Below are 15,374 nucleotides of genomic sequence, written 5' to 3'. Positions count from 1 at the left end.
TTTCCATGTGAGATGCTTCAAATCCACAGATTTGACTGGTTTTAAACCAATGTGTTTTGAGGAATCCCAGAACTACGTTGAGATCCCACAGTGCCACTGGAGGCACAAAAGGGGGTTGTATATGCAATACTCCCTTGACAAACTTCTGGACTTCAGGAACTGAAGCCAATTCTTTCTGGAAGAAAAATCGACAGGGCCGAAATTTGAACCTTAATGGACCCCAATTTGAGGCCCATAGACACTCCTGTTTGCAAGAAATGCAGGAATCGACCGAGTTGAAATTTCTTCGTGGGGCCTTCCTGGCCTCACACCACGCAACATATTTTCGCCACATGTGGTGATAATGTTGTGCGGTCACCTCCTTTCTGGCTTTGACCAGGGTAGGAATGACCTCTTCCTGAATGCCTTTTCCCTTAGGATCCGGCGTTCCACCGCCATGCCGTCAAACGCAGCTGCGGTAAGTCTTGGAACAGACATGGTACTTGCTGAAACAAGTCCCTTCTTAGCGGCAGAGGCCATAAGTCCTCTGTGAGCATCTCTTGAAGTTCCGGGTACCAAGTCCTTCTTGGCCAATCCGGAGCCATGAGTATAGTTCTTACTCCTCTACGTCTTATAATTCTCAGTACCTTAGGTATGAAAAGCAGAGGATGGAACACATACACCGACTGGTACACCCACGGTGTTACCAGAACGTCCACAGCTATTGCCTGAGGGTCTCTTAACCTGGCGCAATACCTGTCCCGTTTTTTTGTTCAGACGGGACGCCATCATGTCCACCTTTGGTAATTCCCAACGGTTTACAATTATGTGGAAAACTTCCCCATGAAGTTCCCACTCTGCCGGGTGGAGGTCGTGCCTACTGAGGAAGTCTGCTTCCCAGTTTCCATTCCCGGAATGAAACACTGCTGACAGTGCTATCACATGATTTTCCGCCCAGCGAAAAGTCCTTGCAGTTTTTGCCACTGCCCTCCTGCTTCTTGTGCCGCCCTGTCTATTTACGTGGGCGACTGCCGTGATGTTTTATCCCACTGGATCAATACCGGCTGACCTTGAAGCAGAGGTCTTGCTAAGCTTAGAGCATTATAAATTTACCCTTAGCTATATTTATGTGGAGAAAAATCTCCAGACTTGATCACACTCCCTGGAAATTTTTTCCTTGTGTGACTGCTCCCCAGCCTCTCGGGCTGGCCTCCGTGGTCACCAACATCCAAAACTGAATGCCGAATCTGCGGCCCTCTAGAAGATGAGCACTCTGTAACCACGACAGGAGAGACACCCTTGTCCTTGGATATAGGGTTATCCGCTGATGCATCTGAAGATGCGATCCGGACCATTTGTCCAGCAGATCCCACTGAAAAGTTCTTGCATGAAATCTGCCGACTGGAATTGCTTCGAAGGAAGTCGCCATTTTTTTTTTTTTACCATGGCCCTTGTGCAATGATGCACTGATTTTAGGAGGTTCCTGACTAGCTCGGATAACTCCCTGGCTTTCTCTTCCGGGAGAAACACCTTTTTCTGGACTGTGTCCAGAATCATCCCTAAGCACAGGAGACTTGTTGTCGGGATCAGCTGCGATTTTGGAATATTTAGAATCCACCCCTGCTGTTGTAACAGTATCCGAGATAGTGCTACTCCGACCTCCAACTGTTCCCTGGACTTTGCCCTTATCAGGAGATCGTCCAAGTAAGGGATAATTAAGACGCCTTTTCTTCGAAGAAGAACCATCATTCCGGCCATTACCTTGGTAAAGACCCGGGGTGCCGTAGACAATCCAAACGGCAGCGTCTGAAACTGATAGTGACAGTTCTGTACCACGAACCTGAGGTACCCTTAGTGATAAGGGCAAATTTGGGACATGGAGGTAAGCATCCCTGATGTCTCGGGACACCAGATAGTCCCCTACTTCCCGGTTCGTTATCACTGCTCTGAGTGACTCCATCTTGATTTGAACCTTTGTAAGTGTTCAAATTTTTTTAGATTTAGAATAGGTCTCACCTAGCCTTCTGGCTTCAGTACCACAATATAGTGTGGAATAATACCCCTTTTCTTGTTGAAGGAGGGGTAATTTAATTATCACCTGCTGGGAATACAGCTCGTGAATTTTTTCCCATACTGCCTCCTTGTCGGAGGGAGACCTTGGTAAAGCAGACTTCAGGAGCCTGCGCAGGGGAAACGTCTCGACATTCCAAACTGTACCCCTGGGATACTACTTGTAGGATCCAGGGGTCCTGTACGGTCTCAGCGTCATGCTGAGAGCTTGTCAGAAGCGGTGGAACGCTTCTGTTCCTGGGAATGGGCTGCCTGCTGCAGTCTTCTTCCCTTTCCTCTATCCCTGGGCAGATATGACTCTTATAGGGACGAAAGGACTGAAGCTGAAAAGACGGTGTCTTTTTCTGCAGAGATGTGACTTAGGGTAAAAACGGTGGATTTTCCAGCAGTTGCCGTGGCCACCAGGTCCGATGGACCGACCCCAAATAACTCCTCTTCCTTTATACGGCAATACACCTTTGTGCCGTTTGGAATCTGCATCACCTGACCACTGTCGTGTCCATAAACATCTTCTGGCAGATATGGACATTGCACTTACTCTTGATGCCAGAGTGCAAATATCCCTCTGTGCATCTCGCATATATAGAAATACATCCATTAAATGCTCTATATTTTTAGTCAGGGAATCCGACCAAGCCACCCCAGCTCTGCCCATCCAGGCTGAGGCGATCGCTGGTCGCAGTATAACACCAGTATGTGTGTATATACTTTTTATGATATTTTTCCAGCCTCCTGTCAGCTGGCTCCTTGAGGACGGCCCTATCTATAGACGGTACCGCCACTTGTTCTGATAAGCGTGTGAGCGCCTTATCCACCCTAAGGGGTGTTTCCCAAAGCGCCCTAACTTCTGGCGGGAAAGGGTATACCGCCCATATTTTCTATCGGGGGAAACCCACGCATCATCACACACTTCATTTAATTTATCTGATTCAGGAAAAACTACGGTAGTTTTTTCACATCCCACATAATACCCTCTTTTGTGGTACTTGTAGTATCAGAAATATGTAACCCTCCTTTATTGCCCTTAACGTGTGGCCCTAATAAGGAATACGTTTGTTTATTCACCGTCGACACTGGATTCAGTGTCCCTGTCTGTGTCTGTGTCGACCGACTAAAGTAAACGGGCGTTTTAAAACCCCTGACGGTGTTTTTGAGACGTCTGGACCGGTACTAATTGTTTGTCGGCCGTCTCATGTCGTCAACCGACCTTGGCGCGTGTTGACATTATCACGTAATTCCCTAAATAAGCCATCCATTCCGGTGTCGACTCCCTAGAGAGTGACATCACCATTACAGGCAATTGCTCCGCCTCCTCACCAACATCGTCCTCATACATGTCGACACACACGTACCGACACACAGCACACACACAGGGAATGCTCTGATAGAGGACAGGACCCACTAGCCCTTTGGAGAGACAGAGGGAGAGTTTGCCAGCACACACCAAAAACGCTATAATTATATAGGGACAACCTTATATAAGTGTTTTCCCTTATAGCATCTTTTTTATATATTTCTAACGCCAAATTAGTGCCCCCCCCTCTCTGTTTTAACCCTGTTTCTGTAGTGCAGTGCAGGGGAGAGCCTGGGAGCCTTCCCTCCAGCCTTTCTGTGAGGGAAAATGGCGCTGTGTGCTGAGGAGATAGGCCCCGCCCCTTTTTCGGCGGCCTCGTCTCCCGCTCTTAACGGATTCTGGCAGGGGTTAAATATCTCCATATAGCCCCCGGAGGCTATATGTGAGGTATTTTTAGCCAAAAAAGGTTTTCATTTGCCTCCCAGGGCGCCCCCCTCCCAGCGCCCTGCACCCTCAGTGACTGCCATGTGAAGTGTGCTGAGAGGAAAATGGCGCACAGCTGCAGTGCTGTGCGCTACCTTAAGAAGACTGAGGAGTCTTCTGCCGCCGATTCTGGACCTCTTCTCGTTTCAGCATTTGCAAGGGGGCCGGCGGCGAGGCTCCGGTGACCATCCAGGCTGTACCTGTGATCGTCCCTCTGGAGCTAATGTCCAGTAGCCAAGAAGCCAATCCATCCTGCACGCAGGTGAGTTCACTTCTTCTCCCCTAAGTCCCTCGTTGCAGTGATCCTGTTGCCAGCAGGACTCACTGTAAAATAAAAAACCTAAGCTAAACTTTTCTAAGCAGCTCTTTAGGAGAGCCACCTAGATTGCACCCTTCTCGGCCGGGCACAAAAATCTAACTGAGGCTTGGAGGAGGGTCATAGGGGGAGGAGCCAGTGCACACCACCTGATCCTAAAGCTTTACTTTTTGTGCCCTGTCTCCTGCGGAGCCGCTATTTCCATGGTCCTTTCAGGAACCCCAGCATCCACTAGGACGATAGAGAAATGATGTTTACATTTTTTTTTTATATTGCTACAATAATATACACACAGAAAATATTTTAAAAAATCTTATTGCTTAAGTCTGCGAATGATGAAATTACCATTATGTGTCCATGTAAGATAGAGAAGTAAATACGGTGCAAGGACTCTTCTGCAGGGAAAAGTACATTAAATACAGTAAAGAGGGAAATAAAGCGTGTGTCCACTTCATTACGGCCACCACCAGCTTTTCCCATTGCAGCTATAAATCCAAGGTCCCGAAGAAACTTGCAGTTAAGCTCCTTGCCACGGTCATACATGCCGCCCTTCTCCAGCAGCAACTTCAGCAGGGCAATGGGCTGTTGTGTTCCATACTCATCCACCTATGTATCAAATGGAGATCAACATTGGATACTGGTATTGCCATTGTATACCTACCATTTATATTTAATTAAGCGTTAGTCAGGGAACACTAAGATGTTAGGTTACACTTGAGAAAATTATACACTTTCAATATTAATTAAGTGAAAAATCATTTAGATAAAATTATAGATTAACAGTGCTTCTCGCATTAGCATAAGGTAGTAAATCTGGCTTCTGCCGCTTCCTGCAACTTTGCATCCACTTGGAATTAGGCCCATATTCTCACGTATGAAGACCATACACTGTGATGAGTATCTGGGCACAGATGTTTGGAGACAGTATTGTAGCAGATACGGCAAAATGTCATAAGTAAACTAGCCTTCGGCATATTCATGTCATCCATGAACACCAGCAAGCGTTTGCCCATAGGTGGCCCATAGGTATCCTTTGTACGTTTCTCTACATTGGCTTCCAGATTCCTTTGGATGTCCATAGAGGTTGTACGAGAGGAAAAATTGATAGTCAGAAGAATCTGCCAAGACATCAAAAACAAAAAATTTTTGAAAATTTAATTATTTGAAAATAGGTATTAATTGGTTATGTTTCTACTTTTGGAGTATAATACTCACAGTGTGTGAAATATGGGAAATTTGCCATCAACAAAAAACAGAAAGGAAAGATATACTTGGTCTATGCTGTTCCTTTTGCCATTGTAACTAAACAACAGTTTACAAGAATTATGTTTGGAAATGTACATAACAAATTTAGGTTCATAAATGTGACTCTGCTCATGCACTAATGCCAAAATAGATGTAAAATGACAAACTTTTAAGAGTGTAGCAAATAACTACCTCTCAATTAATTAATGTGACTAGACTGCCTCAACTTGATATAGTACGTATAGTCATGATGGTTGGTGATGTAAGTACTGGAGGGGTCAAAATATTATAAGCAAATCAAATGCAACTGAAACTTATCATCATCATTGCATATTGCTGAACCAGCTCTCAATTGCTGACAATAGATGTGCCTCCTACAACACTTATCTGGGGTTGTGTCCTGTCGAAGTCAAAAATATTACATAGAGAGAACATCCAAACTAGAAACAGATGAGTTGCTATGCATGCAAATACGCACAGCGAGCACAGCAATATATGGTAACATAGCATTTACACAGACATGCCACAAAGATATATTCAACACATATTTCATACAGCACATAAATTTAAACATATCAAGCACCAGACATCATAAGGTTTCAAATGATATAATGGAGTATAATGTCATGTGTGTGTATTGTTGGAGCGGAGCAAGATGGACATGTCGTGCTTGGTGTCAAAGTAACCAGATTAATGTGTGTGCCAAATTGATGCCTGTGATTAAGTTGTAGCACATTGCCATGAGTAGATATGATTAAATGAAGGAATATGAAGTCACTTTTACTTGAACAAAAGGATTTTCAAAGGAGCATGTGTGGACAGGAAACCAGAGGCCAGCAACCTTGAACAAAAGCCCTCACACTGACCAATGACTCATCATGAATGAGAAAGTTCCCTCCCCTAGACCAATAACAGAAAACCTATACACCCCCAACAGACTCAGTGTATAGCTGATCCCACACAGAAGAGTTTCCTGTTTGTCCCGGGTGATGGTTGAGATGCAATCTGTCTAGTTGCTGTTTGTTTTTGCTGAGAGAGAGAGAGAGAGAGAGAGATGGGTGGTCATTCCGAGTTGTTCGCTCGCTGCTATTTTTAGCAGAATTGCTAATAGGTTAAAATCCGACAGTTCTGCGCATGCGCTAAGCAATTTTACACAAAACTATGCTATTTTACTCACAGGCGAACAAAGCTTTTCAGTCGCTCTGTTGATCAGAGAATGATTGACAGGAAGTGGGTGTTTCTGGGTGGTAACTGAGCGTTTTCTGGGAGTGTGCTAAAAAACGCAGGCGTGCCAGCAGAAAACGCAGGAGTGGCTGGGGAAATGGGGGAGTGGCTGGCCGGACGCTGGGCATGTTTGTGACGTCAAACCAGGAACTAAACGGACTGAGGTGATCGCAATCTAGGAGTAGGTATGGAGCTACTCAGAATCTGAAAGGAAATACTTAATAGCAGAATTGCTAATCTTTCGTTAGCAATTCTGCTATGCTAAGATAGACTCCCAGAGGGCGGCGGCTTTGCGTTTGCATTTCTGCTAAAAGTAGCTAGTGAGCGAACAACTCGGAATGACCACCATGGAGTGGAAGGTGCATTGAGCAAATATGGTGATGTATTGCTGGCCGTGTCTGTAATGAATTAGTTTGTAATAACTGCTTCCTGTGTAAATTGTAACCATGTAAATAATAAGAATTTACTTACCGATAATTCTATTTCTCGTAGTCCGTAGTGGATGCTGGGGACTCCGTCAGGACCATGGGGATTAGCGGCTCCGCAGGAGACAGGGCACAAAAGTAAAAGCTTTAGGACTAGGTGGTGTGCACTGGCTCCTCCCCCTATGACCCTCCTCCAAGCCTCAGTTAGGATACTGTGCCCGGACGAGCGTACACAATAAGGAAAGATTTTGAATCCCGGGTAAGACTCATACCAGCCACACCAATCACACTGTACAACTTGTGATCTGAACCCAGTTAACAGCATGATAACAGAGGAGCCTCTGAAAAGATGGCTCACAACAAAAATAACCCGATTTTTGTAACAATAACTATGTACAAGTATTGCAGACAATCCGCACTTGGGATGGGCGCCCAGCATCCACTACGGACTACGAAAAATAGAATTATCGGTAAGTAAATTCTTATTTTCTCTGACGTCCTAAGTGGATGCTGGGGACTCCGTCAGGACCATGGGGATTATACCAAAGCTCCCAAACGGGCGGGAGAGTGCGGATGACTCTGCAGCACCGAATGAGAGAACTCCAGGTCCTCCTCAGCCAGGGTATCAAATTTGTAGAATTTTGCAAACGTGTTTGCCCCTGACCAAGTAGCAGCTCGGCAAAGTTGTAAAGCCGAGACCCCTCGGGCAGCCGCCCAAGATGAGCCCACCTTCCTTGTGGAATGGGCATTTACAGATTTTGGCTGTGGCAGGCCTGCCACAGAATGTGCAAGCTGAATTGTACTACAAATCCAACGAGCAATCGTCTGCTTAGAAGCAGGAGCACCCAGCTTGTTGGGTGCATACAGGATAAACAGCGAGTCAGTTTTCCTGACTCCAGCCGTCCTGGAAATATATATTTTCAGGGCCCTGACAACGTCTAGCAACTTGGAGTCCTCCAAGTCCCTAGTAGCCGCAGGCACCACAATAGGTTGGTTCAGGTGAAACGCTGACACCACCTTAGGGAGAAACTGGGGACGAGTCCGCAGTTCTACCCTGTCCGAATGGAAAATCAGATATGGGCTTTTGTGAGACAAAGCCGCCAATTCTGACACTCGCCTGGCCGAGGCCAGGGCCAACAGCATGGTCACTTTCCATGTGAGATATTTCAAATCCACAGATTTGAGCGGTTCAAACCAATGTGATTTGAGGAATCCCAGAACTACGTTGAGATCCCACGGTGCCACTGGAGGCACAAAAGGGGGTTGTATATGCAGTACTCCCTTGACGAATGTCTGGACTTCAGGAACTGAAGCCAATTCTTTCTGGAAGAAAATCGACAGGGCCAAAATTTGAACCTTAATGGACCCCAATTTGAGGCCCATAGACACTCCTGTTTGCAGGAAATGCAGGAATCGACCGAGTTGAAATTCCTCCGTGGGGGCCTTCCTGGCCTCACACCACGCAACATATTTTCGCCAAATGCGGTGATAATGTTGTGCGGTCACCTCCTTCCTGGCTTTGACCAGGGTAGGTATGACCTCTTCCGGAATGCCTTTTTCCCTTAGGATCCGGCGTTCAACCGCCATGCCGTCAAACGCAGCCGCGGTAAGTCTTGGAACAGACAGGGTCCTTGCTGAAGCAAGTCCCTTCTTAACGGCAGAGGCCATGGGTCCTCTGTGAGCATCTCTTGAAGTTCCAGGTACCAAGTCCTCCTTGGCCAATCCGGAGCCACGAGTATAGTTCTTACTCCTCTCCGTCTTATAATTCTCAGTACCTTGGGTATGAGAGGAAGAGGAGGGAACACATACTCTGACTGGTACACCCACGGTGTTACCAGAGCGTCCACAGCTATTGCCTGAGGGTCCCTTGACCTGGCGCAATACCTGTCCAGTTTTTTGTTGAGGCGGGACGCCATCATGTCCACCTTTGGTTTTTCCCAATGGTTCACAATCATGTGGAAGACTTCCGTGTGAAGTCCCCACTCTCCCGGGTGGAGGTCGTGCCTGCTGAGGAAGTCTGCTTCCCAGTCGTCCACTCCCGGAATGAACACTGCTGACAGTGCTATCACATGATTTTCCGCCCATCGAAGAATCCTTGCAGCTTCTGCCATTGCCCTCCTGCTTCTTGTGCCGCCCTGTCTGTTTACGTGGGCGACTGCCGTGATGTTGTCCGACTGGATCAGCACCGGCTGACCTTGAAGCAGAGGTCTTGCTAGGCATAGAGCATTGTAAATTGCCCTTAGCTCCAGTATATTTATGTGGAGAGAAGTCTCTAGACTTGACCACGTTCCCTGGAAATTTCTTCCCTGTGTGACTGCTCCCCAGCCTCTCAGGCTGGCATCCGTGGTCACCAGGATCCAATCCTGAATGCCGAATCTGCGGCCCTCTAGTAGATGAGCACTCTGCAGCCACCACAGAAGAGACACCCTTGTCCTCGGAGACAGGGTTATCCGCTGATGCATCTGAAGATGCGATCCGGACCATTTGTCCAGCAGATCCCACTGAAAAGTTCTTGCGTGAAATCTGCCAAATGGAATCGCTTCGTAAGAAGCCACCATTTTTCCCAGGACCCTTGTGCAATGTTGCACTGACACTTTTCCTGGTTTTAGGAGGTTCCTGACTAGCTCGGATAACTCCCTGGCTTTCTCCTCCGGGAGAAACACCTTTTTCTGGACTGTGTCCAGAATCATCCCTAGGAACAGCAGACGTGTCGTCGGGATCAGCTGCGATTTTGGAATATTTAGAATCCACCCGTGCTGTTGTAGCAGTACCCGAGATAGTGCTACTCCGACCTCCAACTGTTCCCTGGACTTTGCCCTTATCAGGAGATCGTCCAAGTAAGGGATAATTAAGACGCCTTTTCTTCGAAGAAGAATCATCATTTCGGCCATTACCTTGGTAAAGACCCGGGGTGCCGTGGACAATCCAAACGGCAGTGTCTGAAACTGATAATGACAGTTCTGTACTACGAACCTGAGGTACCCTTGGTGAGAAGGGCAAATTGGGACATGAAGGTAAGCATCCTTGATGTCCAGGGACACCATATAGTCCCCTTCTTCCAGGTTCGCTATCACTGCTCTGAGTGACTCCATCTTAAATTTGAACCTTTGTATGTAAGTGTTCAAAGATTTCAGATTTAGAATAGGTCTCACCGAGCCGTCTGGCTTCGGTACCACAAATAGTGTGGAATAATACCCCTTTCCCTGTTGTAGGAGGGGTACTTTGATTATCACCTGCTGGGAATACAGCTTGTGAATTGCTTCCAATACTGCCTCCCTGTCGGAGGGAGACGTTGGTAAAGCAGACTTCAGGAACCTGCGAGGGGGAGACGTCTCGAATTCCAATCTGTACCCCTGGGATACTACCTGTAGGATCCAGGGGTCCACTTGCGAGTGAGCCCACTGCGCGCTGAAACTCTTGAGACGACCCCCCACCGCACCTGAGTCCGCTTGTAAGGCCCCAGCGTCATGCTGAGGACTTGGCAGAAGCGGTGGAGGGCTTCTGTTCCTGGGAAGAGGCTGTCTGCTGCAGTCTTTTTCCCTTTCCTCTACCCCGGGGCAGATATGACTGGCCTTTTGCCCGCTTGCCCTTATGGGGACGAAAGGACTGAGGCTGAAAAGACGGTGTCTTTTTCTGCTGAGAGGTGAGTTGGGGTAAAAAGGTGGATTTTCCAGCTGTTGCCAAGGCCACCAGGTCCGAAAGACCGACCCCAAATAACTCCTCCCCTTTATACGGCAATACTTCCATGTGCCGTTTGGAATCCGCATCACCTGACCACTGTCGTGTCCATAAACATCTTCTGGCAGAAATGGACATCGCACTTACTCTTGATGCCAGGGTGCAAATATCCCTCTGTGCATCACGCATATATAGAAACGCATCTTTTAAACGCTCTATAGTCAATAAAATACTGTCCCTGTCAAGGGTATCAATATTTTCAGTCAGGGAATCCGACCACGCCACCCCAGCGCTGCACATCCAGGCTGAGGCAATCGCTGGTCGCAGTATAACACCAGTATGTGTGTATATACTTTTTAGGACATTTTCCAGCTTCCTATCAACTGGCTTCTTGAGGGCGGCCGTATCAGGAGACGGTAACGCCACTTGTTTTGATAAGCGTGTGAGTGCCTTATCCACCCTAGGGGGTGTTTCCCAACGCGCCCTAACTTCTGGCGGGAAAGGGTATAATGCCAATAATTTCTTAGATATCAGCAATTTTTTTATCGGGGGAGACCCACGCATCATCACACACTTCATTTAATTCTTCTGATTCAGGAAAAACTACGGGTAGTTTTTTCACACCCCACATAATACCCTTTTTTGTGGTACTTGTAGTATCAGAAATATGCAAAGCCTCCTTCATTGCCGTGATCATGTAACGTGTGGCCCTACTGGAAAATACGTTTGTTTCTTCACCGTCGACACTGGTGTCCGTGTCTGTGTCGACCGACTGAGGTAATGGGCGCTTTAGAGCCCCTGACGGTGTTTGAGACGCCTGGACAGGCACTAACTGACTTGCCGGCTGTCTCATGTCGTCAACAGTTTTTTGTAAAGTGCTGACACTATCACGTAATTCCTTAAATAAGACCATCCAGTCAGGTGTCGACTCCCTAGGGGGTGACATCACTAATACAGGCAATTGCTCCGCCTCCACACCATTTTCCTCCTCATACATGTCGACACACGCGTACCGACACACAGCACACACACAGGGAATGCTCTGATAGAGGACAGGACCCCACTAGCCCTTTGGGGAGACAGAGGGAGAGTTTGCCAGCACACACCAGAGCGCTATATATGTATAGGGACAACCTTATAAATAAGTGTTTCTCCCTTATAGCTGCTATATATTTTTTTATATGCCAAATTAGTGCCCCCCCTCTCTTTTTTACCCTGTTTCTGTAGTGCAGGACTGCAGGGGAGAGTCAGGGAGACGTCCTTCCAGCGGAGCTGTGAGGGAAAATGGCGCTTGTGTGCTGAGGAGATAGGCTCCGCCCCCTTCACGGCGGCCTTTCTCCCGCTTTTTATGAGGTAAAATGGCAGGGGTTAAATACATCCATATAGCCCAGGAGCTATATGTGATGTATTTTTTACCATAAATAGTGTTTTTATTGCGTCTCAGGGCGCCCCCCCCCCAACGCCCTGCACCCTCAGTGACCGGAGTGTGAAGTGTGCTGAGAACAATGGCGCACAGCTGCAGTGCTGTGCGCTACCTTTCTTGAAGACAAGATGCCTTCTGCCGCCGATTTCTGGACCTCTTCACTCTTCTGGCTCTGTAAGGGGGCCGGCGGTGCGGCTCCGGGACCCATCCATGGCTGGGCCTGTGATCGTCCCTCTGGAGCTAATGTCCAGTGGCCAAGAAGCCCAATCCACTCTGCACGCAGGTGAGTTCGCTTCTTCTCCCCTTAGTCCCTCGATGCAGTGAGCCTGTTGCCAGCAGGACTCACTGAAAATAAAAAAACCTAAGTCTATACTTTTATTCTAAGCAGCTCAGGAGAGCTACCTAGATTGCACCCTTCTCGGCCGGGCACAAAAACCTAACTGAGGCTTGGAGGAAGGTCATAGGGGGAGGAGCCAGTGCACACCACCTAGTCCTAAAGCTTTTACTTTTGTGCCCTGTCTCCTGCGGAGCCGCTAATCCCCATGGTCCTGACGGAGTCCCCAGCATCCACTTAGGACGTCAGAGAAATATATATACTGTACATGTGATATATTGTATAGATATCCTTTTAATAACAAATATATACATCAATGGGCTTTGGAACTCAGACAATGTGTGCGTGTATTGTTTCCTCTTAAGGGATGTAGTGTTTTGCGACGTACAGCGCACTTTTGTCATATATGGTAATAAGATGTGCCTGGCGTTCACAGTATATATTAGAGCTGGCATTTTAAATATTTGTTAGAAAGTAATTTGACTTAAACAGTCCACATCAAATTATGTCACAGTTAAACTATACTGAACTCGGGTAGGACTTGGTTGCCCCAGCCACCTCATTCCTTTTCGCCAGGTGTGTGTGGATATACTATAAGCAAATGTATGGATGTCAACTATAAGCAAATACAGATGTGTCCTCTTTCATCCTTGCTGCAGTCACGCTAAACAGCCCTTGAAGTCGCGCCATGCAGTGGTGGGGCTTGGTAGCGCAGAGCGTCTTTTATTCTTTTTTTTTCAGCAAAAAAGTATATAGGCATGCTGCATATCATTTTAATCAGCAGAAGCTGCTTGTGCGACCTATTACATTACTTTGCATCTAAGGAAAAAAACGTAAAAAGACGCTCAGAACAACCGAGTCACATGGCACTCACGCGTGATGTGTAACGCGACTTGTAGCGCACGGAGCAAAGATGTAAGAGGATACATCTGTATCTATATTTGGATATATACTGTGTATCTTAAGAGCGACTACAAAGAAACAGATTCAATTAGTCCCAGAAGCACCATTATGTCACAGAAGACTTATGCTGTTAGCAGTCTTTGGAGGCGTGAACATAATCAGCCTACTGTAACTGAGGTCATTAAATAATAGAGTGTTACAAGGGCACTTCAATAATTAAGCACTTTGAGTCCATCACAATATTATGTCATACATGATGTCATATATTAAAAGGGTCTTCCTTCAACAAACTTCATATACTTTAGCACTGACGTAATCAATTAAATGAAATATAAAAAACACAGCCTCCCTACACTTGCTGATATATAGCTTCTTCATAAACTACACCTTATAGCATTGCACTTACATCTATTTGAAATATAACTGGCATTGTATGCGTATAATAGAAGTCGTCATTGAATCTGCCCTAAATGAGCTCTTCAGTGAGAAGCTGAATAGTCTGAGATAAGGGGTAAAGCAAGGAATGCTCAGGTATATTAAGGAGTATTATTAGAAAGATACAGTAAATATAAAAAAGAGAAAAAAGCAGAATCCCAGTGGCTAAAGGAAACTAGCAGAGGTATTGCCAAAACTTACGTGTATTAAATCTTACAGTTAATTACCATAATTAAGTATCTTTAATATCAGATGAGCCATTTCATGGGGTTGGGGCATTGAGGATGCTCCTCATTAAGGAACCCTCCCCCTTCCCACCCCCCTAACCTTCCTCTCTAGCTGCCTACACCTAGCAACACCCCCTCTTCCCACCTGGAAGCCAGAAGCCTATTCCTAATCCTTCCTGGTGGCGTCTAAACCTAATTCCCCCCGCACCCCCACCCCCGGATGGCTTACGTCTCAGGTGGCCTGGTACGCAGACAGTATTGCAGCACCAGGATTGTGATTCTAGTCAGGATTTCAGCATCAGTATATCGATTGCCAGGATCCTGAATGGATCCCATTTCATGGACACAGATATTTAATATATTAAAAATACGTATCTGGGTCTATTATACATATACACACTATTTTTCTGTAACTATACCGTGTTATCACTGTTCAAGTTCCTTAAGAGGTTTGTTGTAGTTGCTGTCTTAGATGTACCAGATTCACCAACAAGAACTACTGGTCGTTTAATTTTCACCATCTGCTCCAAAAGCCATGTGGTGCGCGTAGTGTCTACTGTGGGAACTAGAACACATACAGGATGGTCACCAGTGAATATATATATATTTAAAGAAGTATAAGTTAATATACTGTAAAAAACAAGAAAACAATCAAGTGTAATATTATCAGTTAACAGTAAAAATAGGATTTTAATTACCTACCGGTAAATCCTTTTCTCGTAGAGGATGCTGGGGTCCACATTAGTACCATGGGGTATAGACGGGTCCACTGGGAGCCACTGGCACTTTAAGAGTTTGAGAGTGTGGGCTGGCTCCTCCCTCTATGCCCCTCCTACCAGACTCACTCTAGAAACTGTGCCCGAGGAGATGGACAACTTCGAGAGAAGGATTTTACACAGATAGTGGCAAGATTCACACCAGCTCACACACAAGGCAAACCAAGCTAACCAGCTTGAAACATCAGCAACGGCTGAACAATATTACTTAACCAAGTAACAAAACAGTACTCAACCAAGAAATAATAAGAATTTACTTACCGATAATTCTATTTCTCGTAGTCCGTAGTGGATGCTGGGAACTCCGTAAGGACCATGGGGAATAGCGGCTCCGCAGGAGACAGGGCACATCTAAAGAAAGCTTTAGGATCACCTGGTGTGCACTGGCTCCTCCCCCCATGACCCTCCTCCAAGCCTCAGTTAGGATACTGTGCCCGGACGAGCGTACACAATAAGGAAGGATTTTGAATCCCGGGTAAGACTCATACCAGCCACACCAATCACACTGTACAACTTGTGATCTGAACCCAGTTAACAGCATGATAATAGAGAAGCCTCTCGA

The 15,374-nt window shown here is 46.5% G+C and overlaps 1 protein-coding gene across 2 annotated transcripts in view; it reads right to left on the bottom strand.

The window, feature by feature from the left end:
- Window positions 1–15,374, bottom strand: part of DNAH10 (dynein axonemal heavy chain 10) — a 712,041-nt gene that overhangs the window by 130,521 nt on the left and 566,146 nt on the right. For both annotated transcript variants that reach the window (XM_063964569.1, XM_063964570.1), the window contains 3 exons: window positions 14,456–14,601; window positions 5,108–5,260; window positions 4,488–4,748 (listed from right to left, as the gene is read on the bottom strand). In XM_063964569.1, coding sequence (XP_063820639.1) covers window positions 4,488–4,748; window positions 5,108–5,260; window positions 14,456–14,601 — 560 coding nt within the window. The remainder of the gene's footprint in view (window positions 1–4,487; window positions 4,749–5,107; window positions 5,261–14,455; window positions 14,602–15,374) is intronic.

This window comes from Pseudophryne corroboree, chromosome 1 (genome assembly GCF_028390025.1).
Source record: "Pseudophryne corroboree isolate aPseCor3 chromosome 1, aPseCor3.hap2, whole genome shotgun sequence".
NCBI lineage: Eukaryota > Metazoa > Chordata > Amphibia > Anura > Myobatrachidae > Pseudophryne > Pseudophryne corroboree.
This window is presented reverse-complemented; position numbering and strand designations above follow the sequence as displayed.